The sequence below is a fragment of the Gasterosteus aculeatus genome, chromosome 17 (genome assembly GCF_964276395.1).
Source record: "Gasterosteus aculeatus chromosome 17, fGasAcu3.hap1.1, whole genome shotgun sequence".
Taxonomy (NCBI): Eukaryota; Metazoa; Chordata; class Actinopteri; order Perciformes; family Gasterosteidae; genus Gasterosteus; species Gasterosteus aculeatus.
The window spans coordinates 17,860,271-17,884,712 of NC_135705.1; the positions used below are offsets into that span (position 1 = coordinate 17,860,271).

The 24,442-nt window shown below is 47.0% G+C and overlaps 1 protein-coding gene across 4 annotated transcripts in view; it reads left to right on the forward strand.

The window, feature by feature from the left end:
* Positions 1-24,442, forward strand: part of LOC120835488 (semaphorin-3F) — a 42,027-nt gene that overhangs the window by 10,371 nt on the left and 7,214 nt on the right. For 2 of the 4 annotated variants that reach the window (XM_040204482.2, XM_078091652.1), the window contains exons 3-10: positions 16,103-16,263; positions 16,350-16,412; positions 18,218-18,337; positions 19,623-19,712; positions 20,504-20,597; positions 21,807-21,926; positions 22,838-22,977; positions 23,695-23,809. In XM_040204482.2, coding sequence (XP_040060416.1) covers positions 16,103-16,263; positions 16,350-16,412; positions 18,218-18,337; positions 19,623-19,712; positions 20,504-20,597; positions 21,807-21,926; positions 22,838-22,977; positions 23,695-23,809 — 903 coding nt within the window. The remainder of the gene's footprint in view (positions 1-16,102; positions 16,264-16,349; positions 16,413-18,217; positions 18,338-19,622; positions 19,713-20,503; positions 20,598-21,806; positions 21,927-22,837; positions 22,978-23,694; positions 23,810-24,442) is intronic. The other 2 variants (XM_078091654.1, XM_078091653.1) reach the window with 1 other exon arrangement.

Here is a 24,442-nt window from a genome sequence, read left to right on the forward strand (position 1 = left end):
CGGAGAGGAGTGTGGGTGCACAGAGGTCCACTTAGATTGTGTGTCTGCTTCCCATTAGCGGTGCATGAGTGTCTGTTGAGATGGCTCGCCTAAGCGGGTGCTCGGTGCCGAAGCCCGGCCAATAACCTCACACGACGGGTTACGGTCGATGAGAAGCGCTGACTTCACTCACACTCGTAGGCTGTCACACGTTTTGTCTTAAAAGAGGTTTTTTTGGCACATGGGAGTCTTTGGATTAGGCCAAAGTGCGTTCTAAACGATACGTTTATTCATACATGATACAAGACGATGTCAAGCTAAAGCACGGATGATTCCCGCGTGAGAGGCGCGTATATACAATCGAAGTGCCCGTAGTTCGCTCTGGGCCACTTTGGCTGCAAGTTTGTGCTCCCTTTCGTTAATTTAAGGTCAAAGTTGTTTTTTAGGCAGAAGCTGGAAAACCTCAAACAGCCACAACCCAGAAAATAACGTTCAGGTGTGGGAGATTCATACCAAAAGTTCTGTGCTGGATGAACACCAAGGAGCTGTCTTTGTGATTATGGGAGAAATTAGGCCTGTGGTTGAGCCTGACCATGATCCCGTGGGAGGCGGCAGTAGCGGTCTCTCGCTATTGCATTTGAAAAACCAGAACATTCCTCTTTCTCTTCCTGCCCCTGTCGGAGCTGTATTTCGTCTTCAGCGCTGTCCTGTTTTTCAACGCCCTTCGTACATTTGCTCTGCAGGACGCGTAATTGGCGAAAACCGAGCACTCAGTCAGACGCTAACGTCGTTACGAAGCCCACCTTCAAGGTTCACCATGTAAATGCTTGTTCAACGGCGTATCCTCCCTTGTCCGATTGATCGCGTTTCAATCGGATTTGTATTCCCCACGTTCCATTAGCCGCCGTTGCTTCGGGCAAGTAATGCCTGAGTTTGAAGGTCAGCGCTCTGAGTGAGATCAGCCATGTGTGGGCGAGAAACCCCCTGAACCCAATCCGTCCAGGAAGAACAAGAGAACCGACTGCCAAGCGGAGGAGGAGGAGGGGGAGGAGGAAGGGCAGAATCTGGTTGAACATGAGGTTTCCAGGCCTCGCTTTCTGGGTTCATGCACTGATGGGCTGCCTGATAATGTGCTGATTGTGGAGGGGAGGAGATGGCCTCTCGTCCCTGATCATTGTGGCAGTTGCATTGACGTGATGCCAAGATTTCTTTTTGTTTCCCGGGCCTGACCCCGTTCACGCCCCTTTGCCTCCGTGCTTTGTTAGACGGCCCTGTTCTCAGGAACCCTCTCTAGGTGTCCCTAATGGTATGTTGGCAGTGCTGTCCGCGGTATATGCGCCACATGTGTGTGTGTGTGTGTGTGTGTGTGTGACTGCATACACATAGATGAATGAGAAATAAGAGCAAGGGCCTCCCGTGTTGTTATTGTTGTTGTTGGTGTCGACGCCTCACTCATCCCCGTGAATGGACTGCTCGGTCTCAATAGATGAGGGGCGTTTGTGTGGGCTGGGTCCATCATTCATTTACTTCATTCATGTCCCTCGGGAAGCGGAGGTGGGGGGGGGGGGGGGGGGGGGTGTTACCGTGGCACCTCGGCCCGTCCTCTTCCTCCCTCGACTCGCTCCGTCTTTACGCCTCTCCGCTTTCCTCGTTTCTCACTTTCCCTCCTCTTGGCAGAAGCGCGGTAACAGTCATCGCTCAGAGCTTCGGGCTGTGATCCGGGGGCTTTCATGTTCTGCAGGATTTCACGTCGGATGAATTGATGTGCTCCTCTGGACCGCCGCCGCGGGCCGCGCTACAATGACGGAAGGCCACAGGCAGCCCCGCGGAGGAAGCGGCACCCCCTGGCACAAACACACAGACACAAACTGCTTCTCCACGGCTGACGGATCGAGTTTTAATGTGGTCGACTCGGCCCGAGAATCACACGGAGGAAACAAAAAGTGTCTTTTGGCGTCGGGGAAGATCACCAAGCTAAATGATGCTTTGTTCAAGTGTAATCGCATTTAAAGAGTATAAAACACTTGGAATTCATTAGTCTGTGGCCTTTTTTATTACACTAATGTCCCACACATAAAGAACTGCTGCACAGCGTGAAATGTACCTTTTCACCACCCCGGCCATCTCTGCATGATTAAATGAGCAGGGAATAACACCCCAAGAGTTTAACAGGATTATTCCGACTCTAAAAGACGTTGTTAAGTGGTTGTAAAGTTAATACAATGCAGTGTGCGCGGTGCTGATATTCTGCAGATGCGACTTCCTGACAAAATACCGATATATATTCAAGCGTGCAGCATCACTGCCCTTACAGGGACACGAGGAGTCCAGTGCACTTTGCCTGGCGATGATTGAGTTGAAAACTAAACTCCTAAATATGTAAAGACCCCTAAAAAATATTTTGTGCAAATCTCATGTCTTACATTCTTAATTGCGGTAAAGTGTGTTTAATTATGGCACACCAAGATTAAAACAGTCATTTGTTAATGACTAACCTATTTTAGCTCATTTTATTTTATCTTGCATCCAGAAGTCTCCCATTGCTGTGTTATTTACAACAGTCTCATTAAGCAGGTCGGTCTTAATGCAAAATGTGTCTTTTTTCACCATCAATCCACTATAATGATGCTGTTGACATTACTTCTGCGTTCGCCAAAGAAATGTCATCGGGTTGGACCAGTGTTTTGCATCATGAGATGGACGGTCCTCGACACACTTGGCATATTCAGCTCAAATAAAAGCCTTCTCTCAACATTTGTTATGTTCTGTTGCGCGACGATCCAGAGAGAATTTCTCAGCCCTGACGAGTCTTTCTTGTGTGAATTTTGGGAAAGATTTACTGGCTCTTAGGATGATCATAACCAGACTGCTGGAGAAGCCACACGAAAAACTAGAGCAAGCAGCAAACAAACAAACCCCAAGACGAAAAAAACGTGTCGGTTCATATCTGATGAATGAAAAACAGATAGGAGGAGGAGAAGGGAGTGGGAGACAGAGTGGGAGACAGAGTGGGAGACAGAGTGGGAGACAGAGTGGGAGAGTGGGTACTCATAAAAGTCAAATCTCTTGTGTGGATCAGTCTGTGTTTGGTTGTCTTATCAGTGCAAACCGGACTGCTGATTAATGAGAAGGCGTGACTATGAAGGGTTTTAGCCTTCATGTGTCCATTCGTGCACTGGTCCTTTGTTGAGGACAGATGGAGAAACGGACCGAGATCCCCTTCATGTTGTCTCCTCAACTCATTAGGACTCTTGCCTTCCTCCCTGTTTTCGTTCTCTCCTGCACTATCCCTTTCTCTCGTTCTCCAATCCAAACGGTTACTTCGAGCTAATGCTTTTGTCAGGACTGTGTCAGGATCCGCCAATTGTATGATACATCAGTAGAGACTTGTTGCTTTTGCTTGTGAGCCGCAAGCCAAATGGCTGGATCCTACTGCGAAAAGTGCTTATGAGGCACTACTGTGTTGCACCTGGACCCTCCAACGGTTTGGAAAGTCATTTATACAATTATCTCCAGCAGAACCGCCAACAAAAACCCACAACAGAAATTTCCATTTTAAGATTCGAAGGTATTTGGCCTGAATAGCGGGAAATCTGAAGAGGGCGGCAGTCTTCTTTGCCCGTTTCATGCCCGGTGTGCAGAAATTGCCATGTAGTGTTGACATGAAGAGTTTACGAGAACCAGAGGCCTTGATGTGGTTTCCACATAGTTATCTTGTATTCGTTTTTTTATGATCTGGTCCCTCTTTTACTTTTGTCCTGCCTCTTCAAAACGTGTCAGTTAGGCTTCGATGCCTCCTTCAACCTCACAACTCAATTTAAGAAATGCATCCTTATCAATATAGATCTCTTGCTATTGAGAGCCGTTCAAATATCCTTCCCCCCCACCACCCGAAAGCAGCCACACACCGACCCTTATTGTCATGGGTGAGAAGAAGGTCGCAGGGTCACGGGGTAGGATGTCCCACCTGTCCATCAAACATGAAAGCCCCCAAATCAGCAGGCGCTGGTGTTTTAAATGGGAGGGGTGAGACCGTCAGTCAGCGAAAGGAGTAAAAAAGGCCGTGGATTACACAGACAGACAGTAATCTGTAGGTCTGTCGGCCTGTCAGTCAGCCTGACCTTGGGTAGCTTTGCTTTAATTGCAGGCTGGGATGACAGAGTGGGGCCCGCCTGTAGCAGACAATTCACATTATCCATTTAAGTTGTAATGGCTGCCAACATGTTTCATCTTGAATGACATTTTTTTTTGCTTTCAAAGCACATTTTTTAACCTATTGGAATGTAAATGGGTGTTTTAGCCTGTAATTATTTAGCCCACTCTTTTTTAACTAATGCAGTCCATTCCCGCTGGGGAACGTCGTCAGATGCAACGTTCCTCTGTTCCCATTTTGAAGTCACGGTTTCCTTTTCGGATTATACTCTGAAGACAATAACTCCGATGCCGATGGCAGTCACAGATGACCGCTGCCCTGTGGGATTAGTCTTCAGCTCTGCACCGTTTCACCTTCACACCTCTAAAAAAGCACAGCTCTCACTTTGTCAAATTATCACAGACGCCCTTTTGGTTTGGGAAACAAGACAGGGGGCATCTGGCGATGAATTGCAAAAAGGAAAAAACAACCCACGAAATATTTGTCTTCTTGCAAAGGCTTGAGGATCAGCAACGTTGATTTTCTATCTTTTTTACTGCAGTTATTACAGCTTGAATATGTTCCCAAACCAAACTATTTCCATAACAATGTTTCATAACATTCCTCTCTGACACCTCTTCAGACCTTTGCTTCGACTCCCCGCATTCCATCCAACGCCACCTCCTGTCATACAGCCACTCTCCCACTTGGAACAGATGAATGCCCTTGACTGACAGTCATCATCCCCCACTTTGTTTTTGCCACTCGTCTGCCCCCATTTATTCCAAATAGACAGACAGACAGACAGACAATGGATAAGTTCACTTTGACTTTGTGTCTCACAGCACCCAGTCAGCTAATTCTCCCCAGTTGGTCTCGTTTCTCTTTGTCGTTCCACAGCTCTCACCAAGCTTTCCCGCTGTGTTTGATTGCATTTTTGGATCAAATCCGTGTTTGTGTGCATGGGTCCTTTTGTGTCCGTGTAGTGAGGCTGTATTAAATGCCATGTTGCACCAAACCCTTTCCGCTGAAGGAGGCGCAAACAAAAGATGGCAGCGATGAAAGAAGCTAATGCGATGGGCGTCTGGTCAGATTTGCAGCCAGGTCTGGTGCATCATGCCACCAAACATTCACTGAAGGGTAACTTCAAAACATGCCGATAACGGTCATGCATGTTCTGTAAAGGGATAGAGGATCCTTTAATATGAGCAGAGCCTGTGCAAGATCCAAACGTAAAACACGAGCAAAAACATCTGGCATTCGTGGGGCTCAAGCTGCTCACACACCGTAACAAAGAAAAAATAATATTGTTCCTTGGCTGCTGCAAAGAAATAACAGCTCAGAAGTTACTGATAACTAGGCAGAGAATATCTGAATTGTCAGAGCGTTCGTTAAGCAGTTCATTTATTTTTCTTAGCTAAGCTCTGGGTTGCGGAGCTTAAGTGACCAGTGAGGCAGAGTTTGTGATCCGAGCGTAATTACCTTCAGAATTCTATGCCGAGGTCAACGCCATATTGATCTGTTGCTTCAGCGGTCTGCAGCCGCGCTCTGATAGAATTCATCACCGAAGGAATGTTGTTATGGTACGTTTGAGTTGTTTGCAAAAGAAAAGTTTTTTTTCAAATAATTGACCATGTTTTTCAATGTAAGTGTCCGTAAACCCAAGAACTGAAGTGGCAAACTAAATGTTTATATTCTATTGGATATCTCCGGTGAAGAGAGAGCGGGGGGCTCCGCCTTAGAGGTCGGGGAAGGAGTCTGGACATCAGGAGGCAGCTTGGTGTTGAGGCGCTACTCGTACGTGTCAGCGGAGGTAGCTCGGGCATCTAACGAGGATGCATCCTAGACGCCACCCGCTGGAGGTTTTTCGGCACGCCCGAATGGTAGGAGACCCCCCCTCCAGGGAAGACCCAGGACAAGCTGGAGGGATTCAATCTCCACGCTGGTGTGGGAAGACCTCGGGATCCCCCAGAATGAGCTGGAAAATATTGTGGGTGACCGACTCCGGATATGCAGAGAAAAATGGATGGCTGGATTCCTTGTCCAAGTCGGAAAGATGTGAGTTAAGCCCAAAACGATCTTCCATATGGAGAATAAGAAAGAAAGAAAGGTTCTACTGCCGTGCTAGCGGTCTGTGAGGCAAAAGTCAACATGCAAACACGTTATAATAACAACAACATCGTTATTTTGGCACATGTAATGTCCATTACATTTCAATTCCAATTAATCTAGTAGGTAATTGAATAAAAGGGGGTAATTGCGGATATCAGGAGTAGTCAAGGGCTCACCGGTTACTAGGATTTATTCTCTTGGAATAGTAAATGCACGTACCAAATTTCATGCGATTCCATCGGATTCATCACTGAGATTTTTCCGTCTTGATCCTCCTGGACCCAACACAGGGTGTGACGCTTATGCCGGTCTCACTCTCTGTGGCAAAACGGAGCGAGCACAAAGCCTGTCAGACCAATCAGCGGCTCCAACACCCCATCTGAGGGCCGTGCCACGCTGCTCAACAACCAGCCGCCTTATTGTTCAGCATTATCTGGCTGTCCCCTGCCTGTCATTTGGCATTAGTGCACGAGGCCCGACCCGGGATCTGCGGCGACACGTACCTGGTTGGGGGGTGACCCCCGCCTTTTGTCTGGCAGCCTCGTTGGGTCAAGCGGGCGTATGCAGCAGAGGGGCGTGCAGTATTTAATTTGACGGAGCGGAGGCAGATGGGCTGCTGGCGCTCGCCCATTAGCGGCTTGCAGAGCGACGACTCCGCAGATGCTCACGACCCGGATGCTTGGACGAGCTGTCTCGGCTGGGCATTTGGCACCGGGAAAAACTTTTGTTATTCACATCACAAACGTCTAATTAACAATCTTGTTTCCCTGCAAATATATGGTAAGCCACGTACAAGGCGTGTCCGATGCCATTCCGTGCGTTTAAAAAAAATAATACGACATTTTCCTTTTAGCACATTTAATCTGAACGCTCCAGCTGAGCCTATCGAGTGCATTTCCATTCAGTTCTTTTTAAATGCATGTTTGGAGTGAAAAAAAAAAAAAGCCCACCCAAAAGTGTTTTGTGCGTTCAGAACATTTGACACGTCTCTCTAGGTGTCCTGTTAGTTGAAGACACACATTACAAAACATCCCCAGTTCAGCTGCAGCCAGCGGCCTTTGTCGCCTGTCACCCCGGCGCTGCCTCTGGGGAAGCTGACAAAAACGCCACATGTGTGCGGAGCGAATAGACAAAGTCATTCATTAAAGTAACATGAACGCCGTCTTATCTGGGAAGCAGCAATGAAATGTCAGTCAGACTTATTGCTCCTTCTTTGGATACGTCGTTGAGTTACTTCCTCTTTGGACAACACTAGCTGAGAGAACTTCACGACCACAAGGATTTTGTTCAGTTAACGTGTGAGAAATCTTCCTAAAACTGAGTATTTGTATTGATGCATAACTGTTAAATTTAATGAACATTCAATAACCATCAGCAACCTTTGTTAACTTTTTCTTCACGCAGGAGTTAAATACTTTCAAGAGTAGAATTTATAGGAAAATACATCATCATCACTGAACATATCGTGCAGGCGCTTCCTCCACCTGGGTGTTAAAGAAGGAGCACGCTATCTCAATAAGTTGGTATGCAGATAACGGCTAGTGGATGCTGGCAAGATCAGACAAGCTTTGGAAGAGGAAAGGTGTCAGAGGAAGCCAGGTGATGATCCCCTCCTGGTGCAAAGAGGGAGATTCAAGATATATGGGGAGCATATGACGTTTTGCAAGAGTTGCATGCATGACAACATGTTTTTAAGAATCCGTGCCGTGTTCTCGCTACTCGCCAAGAGTGAGGCGATTGATGCAGGAGCGGAGGTTGATGAATGATTTGTTTCCTCATCCCTCCTCACCGAGAGATTGCTATATGTTTTTTTTTTTGTAAAACAGCGGAAGCCGTGTTTCCATTATCTGATTTTGGCCATTGCGTGCTGTGAATTGATAATCATCCACATGAATGTTTAAATGAGAAAAAGAAAATATTTATATATAAATGTAAGAGACCTCTGGTCTTAACTGCATTCTGATCTCACTATCACGCGGTGTTCAGCCGTATCTGCACGAATAGCACTTGGAGGGTTGAAGCCTCGCACATGAAAGCGCAGCGCCGTCTCTGCCCACTTTAACAATTTACAGATCGTCCCGATCAGCCGCCTCGTTCAAAACAACACTTCTTCCAGGTGAAAAAGAGATAATTTGCCTATAAATAACCTTCAGACTGACGCCGTGTTTCCATTCGCCCCGAACCCCCTTTGAAGGTCAAGTTAATTTTTATAGCGTCAGACACAACAAAAGTCATTTAGGGCTCCCAGTTTCTACTCCTTGTTATTTTATTAAACAATCCAAGACTGCTGAGTTTATGTAATGTTTAGGAGCGAAGAAGACTTACAGCTTGGTGACGGTTGGACGTTGTCGGCTGTCCAAAGGAAAGAAATCGTGTCAGAGTTCAGCTATTTGTTGACCCATCCGTCCACCTCGACCACCTCCCTCCGTGGCGTTCTAACATAAACATCTCACAGCACTCCTCTTACTTAGGCGGAATTCCCATGGCTGTTTTTTTTGGCATTCTCTTTGAGGACATTCTATCCAGTGTGTCCAGTTTCCAAAAATGCTGCAAAAGCATTGTGCCTGTACAGCTAAAAGCCCTGCAGCCATGCAAATGGACTGCGTATGAATAGATTTCCAGAGCGGCCCGAAACAGCACGACCGGGTCTCAGTTCCTTCCTCAACGGCCACTCGATTCCTCAACACTCCCCTTCATCATTGTTTGAATGGCATCTTTTGCAATAGGGGGATATTGCATGTCACATAGTGCGTATTTGCTCATGGGCCGATACGTGCTTTTGAAAATGTACCACATGGCCTCTTAAACGCAATCAGATGCCGTCAGTTTACCGAGACAAATCCGTAGATATTAAGCCCAATCTTGCTCCTTCAACTTTTTTTTCTCTCTGAGGTCGAGTTGACTTATATAAACATTTCTCTCCTTTATTCCCCCCCGTGTCCTTTACCTGAGCAGGCAGCTGAAACCTCAATCAGTGTTTGTGTGTATTCGGGCACACGCTCAAGGTGTTTTGTCCTGCAGCCCATGATTGGAATACACATCGGAGAGCCTCTCTGGGCCTCTGTGAGCCGTGTTTTTTTTGCCCTTTGGGCAGCAGAGGAAGAGGTCTCCGCCTCGCTGTGTGCTGAACGTACAGAGCAGCACTCGGTTTCCCCGGGTCTCTCCTGTGCTTTGATAAATGGAAGTTCTTAGGGTCGCTGTCAGGGTCCTGGTCCCGCGGGACTCCTCCCTACATTCCCACTCCCCTACCACGGCCATTTGCTATCGTGGGTGAAAAATGACCTGAGGGAATATAGTGGATGGCTTGGATCACCCTGAGAGGGTGGAGGTGGCTGCTGTCCCCAGAGGACTCTGAGTCAACACTGGCTGCTAATGGTCTTTCTAAATTTACCTCCTAATTACCCCCTTATTTTTGCCCCCAGCTAGCAACGCCGTGTCCGTGACCTTGATACACGAGGAAGCATGTCGGCGTACACCAAACTATGCTCGGTTCAGTTCTGGTTAAAGTTAACGAAACCAGAACTCATTTATCGACAGCTTGGCTGCAGGAACTATGCAAATTGAACTCTTCCAGTCGACGTGAGGATTAGAATAAATACGAATGAACAGACTCATCGGAGAAAGTATTGTGCGTCCAGAGGGGAGGGGGGCGGGGGGGGGGTTGTTGGTGCAGCTGTCAGAGAGGGAGAGTATTTGTTCTGAGTGCCGGGTCAGAGGTCACTCAGGGAGGCGAGGGTTTTTCCTCTCATTCACACCAGCGCTGTCCCATTATTCAGTCCTTTCCAAAATCCCCTCTAACTTGTGTTGTCACCGCTGACCACGGCTGCCGCTCTTACCAGCTCGCTGCCAGCGACGGCGCAGCTACATCAACAAACAAGGCTCCGTCATCATCACGGCATCTGCAGAGCCCCAATGCCACACACACACACAAATACTAGTGCATAAAGCAGTCCGCCTCGGGCCGAAGAAGCACCCCCGGGATAGATGGAGCCTTTTACAAGCAAATCATATTTGTCCAAAATCCCAAGATTACATTATTATGTGGACCTGCACACTCATTTCCAGCGCAACATGAAATGGAAATGGGAATTAAATCTCTGATTTTATCTATTGGGTGAAATTTGAAGGTATGCTTAAGAATTATAAATTGCATGCTGAATGTATCCAACTATACTTATACATTAGCAAGCAAGAAAAATATGTGATTGTAAAAAAAAATGATAATAAAAGCAGCCGCACGCGTGTCGTACCTCAATTGATTCGCGGTTCCAGTGTTTCTTCCCCCCCTCGCTCCAGTCGCTCCCCGCTCTCCTAAAAGCAGCCCGTCTCCCCAGTATCATGACCACCCTGCTCCCTCCTGACCCGGCTCGGATCAGGAACCCTGCCTGACCCCTCCAGAGATAATCCTGATTATTCTGGAGTGTGTAAGGAGGCCAGGGATGAGCTCCCCCCCCCACCAGACCTCTCGTGTCCTTTAACCTTTCACCTGTGGCCCTGCAGCAGGGAGTTTAGGGCAGCTGTCTGTGGCCTGTGTGTTGAGGGGAAAGCATTGGAAGTATTTATATGACACACCTCAGGCTTTGAGTAGGCAATGGTCTTTACTTGTGTGTATATATTTATATATCTCTTTTTGAAGAAAATGTATTTCCCCATAGTCCATCCTTTTGTGGTTTGACAGGTTTGGACAGGGCGATGCCTCCCTGCATGCAATCCCACTGTATTCTTATGACGACATACACGACGACATGTATTTAATGAAGGTTAAGTTTATCAGCCCAGACACGGTGGGATAGAGAAACTAAAATGACCTTTCCTATAACTTGAACCGGAGTTCCTCCTCTATTCCCTCGGGCGTTAATTAACCTTTACTGACATCCGACGGCACAGAAGTTGATTTTTTCCTAATCTCTTGTTGCCACTCAAAAAAAAAAAAAAAATCGAGCTTGCTACTCAAATCAATCGCTCTCTGCTCTTGATTTGTGCAGTGGGAGACAGGTGTCTCTGATTTGACGCGAGGATCAGACGGCTCTACCTCTATTTGTATGTACGCACACCGTGTATCAGGGCTGCAGACGAGCGTGACGAGCGTCTGAGCGACAGCATCCGGAAGCTCGGAGATAAGACGTAATCTGGCGCCAATTATTTGTCCTTGACAGGCACAGGTAGGCAGCAATCAGCTCCGGTGACATGTGTTCTCAGTCAATAGTCCTGGCCCCAGTGGGTGGTGAGAGGCTGATTATGAGGTGCTGAGCGGAGGCAAACACAAAGCTCGGGGCTGATAAGGCTTCCCGCTGCTGTTCCGCCCCTCTGATATCTGCACTGACCTTTCCCTCCTGTGCGCTCACACTTGCAAAGACACACTGGAGTTCAGTCGCTCGGCACGCACGGAAACGCGTGCATACGCTCAATGTGCCAGTCTTGGGTTTGTCCTGAAAATGTTGGAGCCACAGTGGAGAAGCTGTTGGATTAGTTTGCATAAAGGCAAAGCAGTGGGAAACAGGGTACTACCCAGCACGTCTAAAGTTCTCTAAATTAAGATATTATACATCATTCATTGACAAAATAGGAATTGCTTTTTAAGAGCAGGACAAACTCCCTTTCAAACCCCAATTTATCCCTTTTACACTTTGTGTACAGAATAAAAACATTAACGGTAACTTTCAGTTAATCGACTGAGCTTTAGAGATGCTGGTGTGTGTATTTCTTAAGTGATTCAGGGTGCATCTCTCCCCCAATTTACATGAATTATGCAAAGCTAAACTGATTGCTTCCTGGCCTCCATACTTTATGCACAACCACGAGTCGAACAGTCGGTAAATGCAACTTTACTTGTTGCGCTAAAGGGACACATCTGTGCACGCTTGGCTGAAGACAAGCCGCGGCAAGGTGGGGCCGCACCTATTCTTGAGGGAAACACGAGAAGATCGGGGAATTCAGACAACGTGCCAGGGATGCCTGGGCGGGATGTGGGTTTTTCTGCTGCCTGCTTCCTCAGACCGCTCTTCTCTTTCACCCGTAACACAAACACACACACACACACACACACACGAGATAGCGGCACGAAGTGGTCTCCGAGTACTGGACGTCTTTCGACGTCTCCTTTTAAAGAGTAAAAACCCAGAGGTCCCTTTTTGAGGGTGACCGGGGCAAAGCGCGCCGTGGTGCAAATTTTGGCTGGAAGGTCACATGTCTTGGCTGCACAACAAAGCAGAAAGTGACACAGAGGGATCACGTCAACAGGTGGACAGAACACGGGCCCAGTTTACCAGCAGGCGTCACTCATACTCTGGCCCGGTCGAAGGAACGGATTCATTTTTTTAAAATAAAAAGGATCATCATTAAACCAAAGACAATTCACACACTCTAAAAGGAGCAAGGCGGTTTAGATGCGTCTCCCAGCGGGTCTGGTATTGATTACAAAGACCTTCGAAGGGAAACTCGGTGCCAAGCACCAGATCCCGAGACAGACACCTTTCCACCGTCCTTGCAGAGTTTACCAGCTGGTTGTATATTTAACCATTTGACAAAAAAATATCAAGGCCGGGTTTCGTTTGGTGACATTTTTCTCGGCATCGGCCGTCTGCTCAAACTGCAACACACAGGAATGTTTCTGAGAGCTTGAATTCGTTCTGATAATGGAGCGTATGAGCGCTTTGAGGTGGACTGTTATCTTATCTCACAACGCCACAGGCATTATTTCAAAGGAAAAAGTATTTTAGCATGTCTCATCTCGCACAGGTACAGCATTTCTCCTCATTGCCACTTCATTTTCACAGATCCAAATGGCGAAATGAATAGAGTTTGTGAACCGTAGACCTATAATGCCCTCGTATTTCAGTTAAAGGAACATGTGGTATTTATGTAGGCTTAACATTTACTTTGGATCTGGTCCTGGTTGCCGTATACACTCTATTTATGATTATTTATGTCACGCATGAGGATTTCCTACAATGTAATTTGATGTGGTTGCCTCCAGTAATGCTGTGTAATGTACATACAGGTCTACATGTATCACCCACTGACTGAATTTACACTTTGGGCCTGCATTTACTCTTTGAATTGCCAGTTTATTTAATTTAGTTATTAGCAGGGGTTTCCACAAGAACATATTTGTTAATTTTCATGTAAATATAAGTCTTTTTCTGTTATGTGACAGTGTCTCTCACTAGCAGTTAAGTTTGGAAAAATATTAGGGAAAAATAGTGCGTTTAAGAAATAGTTGTTTAATGATTAAAGGTTGTCTAAACCGCAACTGGCTGTAATTTCCTGCCAATTTTCGGAAAATTTTTGTGTTTGACAGATTATTTAAACATAATTTTTCAATCAAATAATGTTACTGCCAACAAAAGTTTATCAGTAAGAGCTACAAAGTCAAAAGTCAAAATGTTTCTACATTTACTTTTTTGAAATGAAGTCGTCTCCAGAAGCAACAGATGTTGAATGGAGCTCAACTTAAGGAGAGGGAAACGGATGAAAGGTTGTCAGACACTCTGTAGCTGCTAACTAATAATGCGATTTGATAAATGTTTATTCCTAACCGGTACGTCCTCTGTCCGCCTGTCTAGTCCGTCTGATCCGTCCGTCTCTCCGCACCCGTTGACCCTTTCGGTGACCTGACCGCTGTCCGGCTATAGGGACACGTAGGTGGGCTCCCGTTCAGACGTCTGGGAAAATGAGACGGGACGCTCGTGGAGAAGTGCAGTCTTAGTCTTTTATCTGCGGACGTGTCTTGTTTTTGTGCAATCATAGATTTTAACTCTGAACATTATCGTCTTTTCATTTTGCCGTCACCGCCTGCATCCCGTGAGCTACTTTACTGGGCTCCCTGCATGTGTTCATATTCACGGCTGGGTAAAAAGGTTCAAGCCAAAGTCAATTGAATTTATAATCTTTAAAATATCAATTGCTGGCGTTAAAAGCATGGTGCATTAGTGTTGAAGCAAACCCTTTAGGGGCCTTTTGTCCTTGTCGTCCTCCATTTAAAAAAAACACAGTATTTCCTGAAACTTCTTCACAACACAAGCAATGTAATATTTCCCCGGTTGAATGATTTCAATGTAAATTAACAGCAGTGGGAAATGTTTGCATTACACCAGCAACGGGTCAGGCAGTGGCTAAGTGCGCCTCCCCAGATTTCCCTAAAGCGGTGCAACACGTTCATTGTTATTTTCTGGCCAAAGTTTGCCGCCATGTTGCAGTTTTGACCTTTTTAATAAAAGGTCATACAATCCAAATCCATTCACCTTAGGCTCCAGGCCTACTGTTTCTCATCCCAGTCTAGAAACATATTTATCATCAAAATTTGAAATATTATGCCTTTTACTCAAATATTTACACATCTTGCAGGTTTAGGAGGTACATAATTTGTTAATATTTTTATATTCATACTTTTATTTTAATAAAATCGTAGTAGTAGTGGTCAATTTATTAATAAAGTATAAGCTCCTTATTTAAGACGTCATCGTTCTCTTTGTATTTATTATGTTTTATTTTATATCAGTGGGAGATCTTAAAACCACTGAGGTTTTTTTTCATTCATGCTGAAGAACGATCGTCCACACCGTGACTTTTGTGTGGCTGCGACGGTACTGAGGGTTGAGACAAGTATTAAAGCACGTGTGCGTTTTGAGGCAACTTATGATAATTAGCTGCGTGGCAGGCATGTCTATTCCCATTTACTACCTTATCCCCCCCGCTGCATGCAGGGACGCTGCAGCGGGAATTTCACAGTCCCTGAAGGCGCTCAGAACACCAGCGGCCGAGAAGCTTTCTGTCAGAGGTTCCCTGTCAGTGTTTCAAAATGCGCCGTGCTGCTCGGAGAAGATCATGTTGCCCTTTTATTCCCAGGAAATTAACAAGACATTCGACTTTCTCCTGGACAATAAAAGCCGTTTGAGGAAGTCTCAAACTTTGCCGAGAAGAACAGCGGGAGCGTTTGTCTGGTCCCATCGAAAGTGGAACGTGAACGCGTCCCTCTATCCGGTCCTCGAGCTTTTCCCCGTGAATAGAACAGCACAAGTAGAGGCTCCACTTTCCCGAGCTTAGTTTTGAAAGAGCGCAGAGAGAGAAAGCGAGTCCTCCTATCAGATTCTCCTAACAGCTCGGTGGGTAATGAGAGGAGTGGGAGAAGAACGGCTTTCCGCACACCACATCTCCATTTACCCCCACCACCGTGCACCCCGGGTGTAACTTAAGCTCGCGCTCACCCACCAGGGAACTGCTCACAACAGCATGTGAACCATTTTCGACACGTTTTTATGTCAAAATAGGATGTGGGAAAAGTATGTGGCAGCGCGAGCGGTCCATGTCTTCTCTGCGGCTCGATGGGACTGAAATAAGGAGGACACGTCCGGTGTGAGGAAATAAACCGCGCGGGTCCAAATGAATTGTCCTTTTGAGTTCTCCTGACACCGTGACGCCGTCGTAAACCACTGAGTGATTTATGGCGTGTCTGCTGCCTCTGAGCTCTGACTCCTGAGGGATTTCATGTTTGCCTCCTTGCTTTTGTCAAACCTGGCATAACTAAATCAAGCATGTCCGTAACCTCATAATGGCTGGAGGTAATTGTTGGGGGGAGGGGGGGAAATCCAATAACAGCTTCTGTTATTTCACTTTTGGAGACTCCGAGGGAAGATTTGGCGCACCATTAGCATCCTATCTTGTGTGTGTGTGTGTTCGTTTTGTAAAATGAAATGGAAAGAAGATCACCTAAGCGAAAGAATAAAATGCATCTGTGCCAAAACGGAGAAGCCTACACACTTCTCTTGTGACCATGTCTGGGTTTTGTGTTTCCCAATTGCATTGAATGTTTTTCTACTACAGTATCACAGGCACAGCCTGAAGGGGAAGAAAGTAATTATTCCTCCTCTCTCCTTGCAGAGTTAAAATCCACCGGCACAGCTCATCACTTCTCCTTTCTGCTCAACTCGACCGACTATCGGATCCTTCGCATGGATGAGGACCACGACCGCATGTATGTGGGCAGCAAAGATTATATCCTTTCCCTGGACCTGCACGACATCAACAAGGAGCCGCTCATCGTAAGAAATGCCCCAGACTAGTACTCCTCTCGCCTCAGCTGTGCACAGGTTCATATCTAACCAGCTGGGTGATCTCTGCCTGTCAGATCCACTGGCCTGTTGCCACCCAGAGGAAGACTGAATGTGTCCTGTCAGGGAAAGACACCAACGTAAGTATTCAAATAGCATGTTTCATGGACTGCTGGACACATCACATCTTTATTTTGTATTTCCAGGTTGCTGTTTTGCATTTAACATGTTTAATCATTTTGTAAATGTATTATATTTAGCATTTTTTTGACTGTTGGTCTGCTATTTTCAAAGCCGAATAGCCCTGAAATGAAATAAAACTTCTTATTGAAGTCTTCAATATTTTGGCAATATTCATGAACGCCAATGAGCAATTCTTCAGACGTGTGCCCTTTACAGCCCCTCCAGGGTTTATAAAAGCACAGCTGTAATCCGCTGTGCCCTTTGACCCGCTGCACATTTACCACCGTTTTATCAGGCGATAACCCGGTGTTCAAATCAATGGTGTGGTTTCATCTTGATCTGAACGTGGCATTGGGGGGGTCAGTGGGGGAAAGCTCTGATTTGCTGTCTCTTCATCCCTGGTTGCTGATTGCATGCAGCTGCAGGCAATTGAGCTTTGGCAAGAACGTGGAACGCGGAACGTTCAGCCGCTGCCTTCGAGAGCGGAACGCGTATCCCCAAATATCGCGCACGTTTCTAGTTCATGTAATATGATCAGGTTTTCGTTTTTGCACAAGAATATTTGTGACCCTCGTCGTCCAAGGCAGGTGGACAAAATGAGGCCTGCCCGGAAGCGTTAATACGATTCAGGCGTTCAAACACGCCGCCGCTTCAGCCCCCGCAAGGAAACTCATCATTGAAATTCATATAAAAACCAGATCCTTTTCTTTTGATTCTATTCACACATTCTAGCCCCCCCTCCCCGAAACGCTCGTCTCACACATGTTAGGGCTGAGCGGTGAGCACTGACAGGGTGATGAGGCTCCGGCTGCTCTCCCCTGCTGGTAGAGAGCGCAGGATGCTGTTTATCCAACTGGAATGTTCATTTATGCGTGTTTAGTGGCCTGCGCCTCCCACAGCCTTTGGCTACGTCGTATTAGCCCTGTGTGTGTGTGTGTGTGTGTGTGTGTGTGTGTGTAAGGGTGAGGGAGAGGTGGGCTTTAATTTTCCTCTCTAAAATAAGAAATACAATTGGCTACCGGGAGACATTTTGGCAATCCCGGCCCACTCTTTAGGGAATGACAGATGATGACAATTCTAAAGCAATTCAGAGGGGATGTCGGTTCAGGCGGGAGGTCAAAGGCAATCCTCCCCCCCCCCACTGGGCTCTCTGTGGGGGAGCTCAACTGTGCGCTGAATAATACACGCAGGCCTACATGCGTAAACCCACACACACAATCAAAAGTGCTCTCAAACCTCTGGCTTGTGCATCTGCCGTGTCCCCCATCCCGAATACAACGGTTTTTTTAATACTTTGGTACATCCTTTCTTTTTCGCTGTCACTAGTGGCTGACATGACTGACAAATCCAAACAGATATGCTCGGCCCGTATAGGTTCATGTTGCATTTTTGCATTTTTTAGAAATCTAAAATCCACTCAACCGAAACGTTGTCTGACAGGACATTGAATTGCATCCGCCCTCAGTCCACATGGCAAACACATCAACAGCTTAGATGCACTGCTTTTCGTTGGTTTCTGCCGTGCTGTTGAGCGGTTTTCGGAAAAAAATGAATTCTGGGCCAGACCGACACACAGCCAGAGAGAAGTGCTGCCAAACACAAGCCAGAGGGATGGATGTGGTGCTTTTAAGCCAGGCAGGGAGGTTATTCGCCATCAGCGGGACATTACGTGTTATGCAACCCTTTTTTCTTTTTGCATTTTCGGGATCAGAGTGATTCTTTTAAACCTAAATCTCTAATCCTGTTTTGCGCTCTGCAACAGGGGGAATGTGGAAACTTCATCCGTCTGATTGAGCCGTGGAACCGGACCCACCTCTATGTGTGTGGAACAGGCGCGTACAACCCCATCTGCACCTACGTGGACCGAGGACGCAGGTCACAGGTAACCCAAGACGCTGCCCGGCAGCCGCGGAGACATTTTGACCTTCGCTCTCAGGTTCTTTTGAGAACCCGCCTGTCAATCAACCTCAGGTCAAATAATATCCTTCTGCTCTTGATCCTCTGTTTTTCTTTGCTGCTCTTCCATCATTTTCTGCGTCTTAATTTTCACCAATTTGTGCCGTTTCACGGTCCAGGAGACTCAAAGAAAGAAGCTCATGGCTAGTCCTATCTGGATCTCTATTATTGCAAAAAAAAGAGGGCGGCTGAAACACAAATCCGTTATCTCACCGCGGGCAGTTCCATGTTGGCATTTGCATCTGCAGCAAACCCCATTCCTCACCTGCTTTGTACACAGCAGAACCTGTGGCCTGTCTTTTCTGTCTGGGCTGAGAGCTACTGAAAGGCCATCGTTGCTGATGGAGCCTCTCATCCATCATCAGCCTTGTAGCTCGCCCCTCCGCCCCCCCGATCCCTCCCTCGGTCCAGCGCGGCGGCGGCCATGCAGAGCGGCAGCAGCTGCCGGCCCGGCCGGCGGCCCGTACGCTTACATCCACCGCGGTGCCTGTTTAGTCTCACTGTTGCAAAGCGGGGTTCTGATTTCAATGTAAAGGTCAGTCCGGCCCCTTTGTCATTCAGCTTGTCCCTTAAGGCCCAGACGCCGTGTTACTTCACACTCTAAAGATTTTCTCCAGCAAGAGTCGGTGTAAACAGAAACCAATTGTTCCGGAATTCTTCTGTTAAGTGCACGGGGGGAGAGGGAGGTGGGGGGGCTTCGCACGTTCTCGGTCACTAGTAAAGTTTCAAGTTTTTCTTCAAACTGCATCAATCTTCCTGCTTTTCTATGCCGCTCCAGAGCTTGTTTTGCCATGTTTGTGTCATCATGTTGGGTTGCACATGTAAAAACACACACATTTTGTTAAAAATCCTTAACTAGGCTGGTGTGACCCGGCAGCGTAATTTGCTATCTATATTGATGTATTTTCTTCACTTTGTCTCACTTCGGTGCATTTCCATTTCTTATTTCTTTCCTGGCACTGCATGGTTTATGCATGGGGCTTGCAGCTGTGTTTGCTTGACACTGATTCTAATCCAACATGGTTACCAAATGAGCAACGCCGCCCACCAGGCTCTCGTCACTCTACTTCGAGCACTTTATTTTTCCGGTCTTTCGTTTTTGCACTTTCCTATTCCCGTCTTCTGTTCATGTGCTGGTCATCATCAAGTCAAATACAGTTTTGTTCTGAATTCGTAATGAGGTGGCCCACTGTGCCATGTCTCTGTTTTAGGGGTCCCACTACCTACAGGCTGCCCAATCTGGAGGGAGAACAAATCGGGCGGCAGACTACAGCACTACGTCAGAGCCTTTGGAGGCTAAGGTGGGCTCAAGGGAGATTTGTAACGGCTCTTAGGTCCAGTGCCCACCTGGAGAACTTTTTCAGTCTCACTCAGAGTAGTAGAGAGAGCACATCTATCAAAAAAGCAATTGGCTTTCACGCATCTTGACACAACAATATGTTGCCTCATGTCCAAAAATCTGAGTTTTTTTTCATTTTTTTAAGTTGACATTCTCTTGAAATGCTTTTTTTCATCAGATTTGTACTCTGAGTGATGGGAGCCAACACTAATTCAACGTTCTCTCCTAATGTTTATAGCGATGTTTCCAAATGATAGTTCCCATCCACACATATTTCTTTCTGTCATTGTGAGGTGACATTATCGAGCTTTCCCATACAAGCCCAAACCTGTCAGACATCATCAGCCAGCGTCGAAGCACCTGATAAAACTCAGTGTAGACACGTACCCAGTGTTGCCACAGATGTTCCAGATGCCCTCTTGCACTGTGGAATAATCGATTCTTCCATGAGCCACTAACATCAGACGCATGGTGGATGGGTTTTGGATTACTCTCAGCATTTTCCTCCACCTCCCATCTCACAGATAACTGGCTTTTTGTTCTCCTCAGCAGATCCGATATTGCTGTGATAGTTTGTTTATAACTGCTTTTAACCTCCATGAATACTTCAAAGTGCCTTGTACATGACATAACCTCCCCCCCCGACCCCCCCCACGCACACACATACACAAATTATTACTTCAATAAATGCGTTATCAATTACCACAACAAGAGAATGATTCATTATATTTCTCCCACTTTATTGTTTTATAGGAATACATCTTCAGACTTGAACCTGGTAAAGTGGATTCTGGGAAAGGAAAATGTCCTTATGACCCCAAACTGAACAGTGTCTCCGCTTTGATCAGTAAGTACCTGCTGGTTGTTCCCATCATGCATCCAGCAGTCTGTGGACGCTTCTGTCGATGAACCTCTTCTCAAGTATTTACTTAAACACAATGTCAGTTGTTTGTTGAATTAGCAACCATTAAAGGTAATGAACTCTGATTATTGCTGAGGGTTCTGCACCAATGTTGCAGCAGCGTCTGACTTAATCGCCCTCTAATCTGCACATTCGTGAAAAAATGCCCATTAGTGTTTCCGTTCACATCACAGCCCCTTTACAATCATATACGAGAGAGAGAATCAGCATTTCCTCACGTTTGGAGTTTTTGGGGCAACATTTCCGTCGGGCGTACGGATACAGTTTCACCAACGCGTTCGCTGTCGGGGCCCCTGCGCGTCCCCTCGTGTGGGTGGTCGGCCTTTTGTCGTCAGCGGCTCACAGGTGGTCGGACGTGGCGGTTTATCCGTGACCTCCTGCCCTGCTCACGCGTGTGTGTGTGTGTGTGTGTGTGTGTGTGTGTGTGTGTGTGTGTGTGTGTGTGTGTGTGTGTGTGTGTGTGTGTGTGTGTGTGTGTGTGTGTGTGTGTGTGTGTGTGTGTGTGTGTGTGTGTGTGTGTGTGAGGGAGAGCGTAGGATAAAAAGGGAGAGACCTCGCCGTGTCAGCTTAATTCCAGCTGACCCGAACAAGAGAAAACTGTTACACTAAGAAAATGATCCGGTGGCCAGAACCACAGCACCCAGCGGGCGAACGGGGAGGATGGAATTCCAGCGGTTTCCTTATTCTTACACAATTATTTTTCTTGCCAACCATGAACAACCAATTCTGAAGTGAAACATGAGGGAATCGTGTAAATCCAGCTGTTTCTTTGGCGTCTCACTGATTGGCCTAATGAGCGTGATTGCGATATAATTCAGAGGTCAACATTTTCCACCGAGACGTGACATTTCCGAGACAAGTGGACTGGGTTTGATGTCTTTTTAGGACTGCTGTATCTTTGCACGGTGCTGTTATTTTTAAAGAAATAATCAATCAATCCAGAGTAAAACCATCTTTATTGTGACAGGCCACAGCTGCTGTCTGTGCCACCTGTGTGATTTCGATGAAACCTGCAGGGCTCCACACAACTATTTGATTAGGTTTCAATGAGTCGTGGCATGAACGCTCGTTCGCTAAAACCTGAACCTTTTTTCACCTCTGCAACAACCCTCTCTTCCCCTCTGTGACTGACAGACGGAGAGCTGTACTCTGGAGTCTACATCGACTTCATGGGAACCGACTCCGCCATCTTCCGCACGCTGGGCAAACAGACCGCCATGCGGACTGACCAGTACAACTCCAGATGGTTAAACGGTAATGGCCTCTTCTTCATGGCCCTCACTCGTCTCTCTGCAGACTGCTTTTAAATGTGTGACCATGCAGTCATTCGACCCGAAAGCATAAAATGTGCTGCTCTGATTGTCCACACGCCCGCCGAGCTCGACCACAAGGGTCAGTTGTGTGGCAGCAGGTGCAAATTACTGAACGTCAATAATAACGAGTAGCCTCGACTCTCTGACCGATGGGGATCGTCGCCGCGTTAAAAAAAACGCTGTTCGGAAGCTTTCGGGTTGATGTCTCCAAATCAATCGCGGCCTCCCGCGGCGTTTTTTGGCTCCCTAGATTTTCCCCTGATCCTGTTGCCCTGACAACCGTCCCCTGGTAGTGGCACACTGAATGGGGACACCTGAGTCCCCTTATTAAGCCATGTGGCATCCCTTGGATGTTGCTCCCCCTCCCCCGACAGACAGTTGGTCGTCTCCCTCATTTGGGCCCTTGGTCGGTCGAAGCGAGGAGGGGGCGCCCAGCGGTGACCCAGGAAGTCTGGGATGCCATATTAAGCAAGGTCACTAGGAAGAAATAAAAGGGGGGGGGGGGTTTCAGGGCAGTTAGAGTGCCATCATTTAGGTGGCAGCAGTGTTGGTTCTCAATAGAACGCTGCCTCTTCCAGTTCTGTGACCAGTTGGCTGTCGTCAGGCTAGTAAGGCTGTAAAATAATAATAATAATAATCTAAAAAACGGGTCTTAAAAGTCAAGAATTTGTCCGAATTTTTTTCACTGAACAAGATCCCTCATAGTTCACACCGTAAGCATGTAGGTGGATCTCTTCACCGTTGTACGCGGTCAATGTGCACGTGGAAAATGTCAAATCTATTTTTGTTCCTTTGAAGGGATAAATCAGCAGAGGTTTGATTTCCCTTAATTGCTTACATTTTTACCCCTAGACCCAACATTTGTCCACGCGCACCTCATCCCGGACAGCGCGGAGAAGAACGATGACAAGCTTTACTTCTTCTTCCGAGAGAAAGCCTCGGAAATGGGCCAGAGTCCCATGACCCAGTCCAGGATCGGCCGGATCTGTCTGGTGAGTGATCACACCAGTCGACAAACCTCATGTTTATCACCACAACCGGAAGGTTTATACAAGTCTGCAAAGTGCTGTCATTGGGGGGGGGTTTTCCCCCTGCACGAAATGTTTGAGCGTTGGAGTTTACGTTGTTCTGCATTTGTTTAGACACACGCACCGAAGTGAAAAGATCAAATCAACCTCACGGTGGTGCGAGCAGAACATTTGGTGCCATTCTGTAAAGGAAACACTGAGATGTTTCACTCAGCAAGTGAAAAGTCCGACCTGATGGGGGCAATTTTATGCCCATCCACCTGAAAGCGCTCAGGGTATTTCACTCCATACCACATACAGTCGGGCCAATAAATATTTGAACACAATTTTTATCATTTTGGCTGCGTGCACACCACACTGGCCTTGGAGAATGAAACGATCAAGATGTCCTTTGAGTGCAGACTTTCAGCTTCAATTTGAGGCGATTTACAACAAAACGGGTTTCTTCCAGCTTTGCAATTAATTTGAACTCCGCAACGTGAATCATCTCCCGGGGCTCCGAATCTCCACCTCAGCACTAGGAGTTGGCCGACCTCTTTGCAGGCGGGCCGAGCTGAAATACGCGGCTGATCTTTATTCGCACGGACAAAAGTGCAGTTAGCGTGGAAGGTTGTTTCAAACAGCTGTTGGTCAGATGTTGTGCGTGAAGACGGCTGGCTGACCGCTCTCTCCTCCCTGCAGAACGACGACGGGGGCCACTGCTGTCTGGTCAACAAATGGAGCACGTTTCTGAAAGCTCGACTCATTTGCTCGGTGCCCGGAGCCGACGGCGTCGAGACGCACTTTGATGAACTAAGTGAGTTTTGATTTCCCCGTTTAGATAGAAATCCTCCCGCGCAGCTTTCTTTTTATCTCCAGCTGTTTCTACACTCCACCCCCCCCACCCGGTGTGTCCTGCCGTGCGATCATTTGGCGTTTTAGTGTTTGTGATCTGGTAATTAACCTCAGAGGCAAACATCTCAAAGCGTTTTCACAGATCACATTCCACAACTCGGGGAAACATACTTCATCTGCTTACGCTCGGTGTGAAGCGCGTAATGAATATGGGGCAGATGGAAAGAGGGAATTCTTACGTGACCGTGTAACTGCAACTCAAAAAACGAGGCTCTCCAGATGGACCTCTGTCGCTGACAGACTCTGTATCAACAACTTTCCCATTTACAGAGTTCGTTTCTGGAGAAATTCTGCCCTCCCTTTGCGTTGCATACTTTTAACATGATGTTACAGTGTGTGTGTGTGTGTGTGTGAGTGAAACTACGGCTCACGCTACTGGAGGGACAGCGGCATGTGTCTGCAATGCTGGGAAGAATCCTCCATGGAAGCTGCAGCTTTAGATTAACGTGTCAGCGACTCCTGCTAAGCCTGACGTGCATGTACCCCTTTGAACATCAACAAGGCCTCAGGAGGCCACATCCTGTCAGGTAGCATC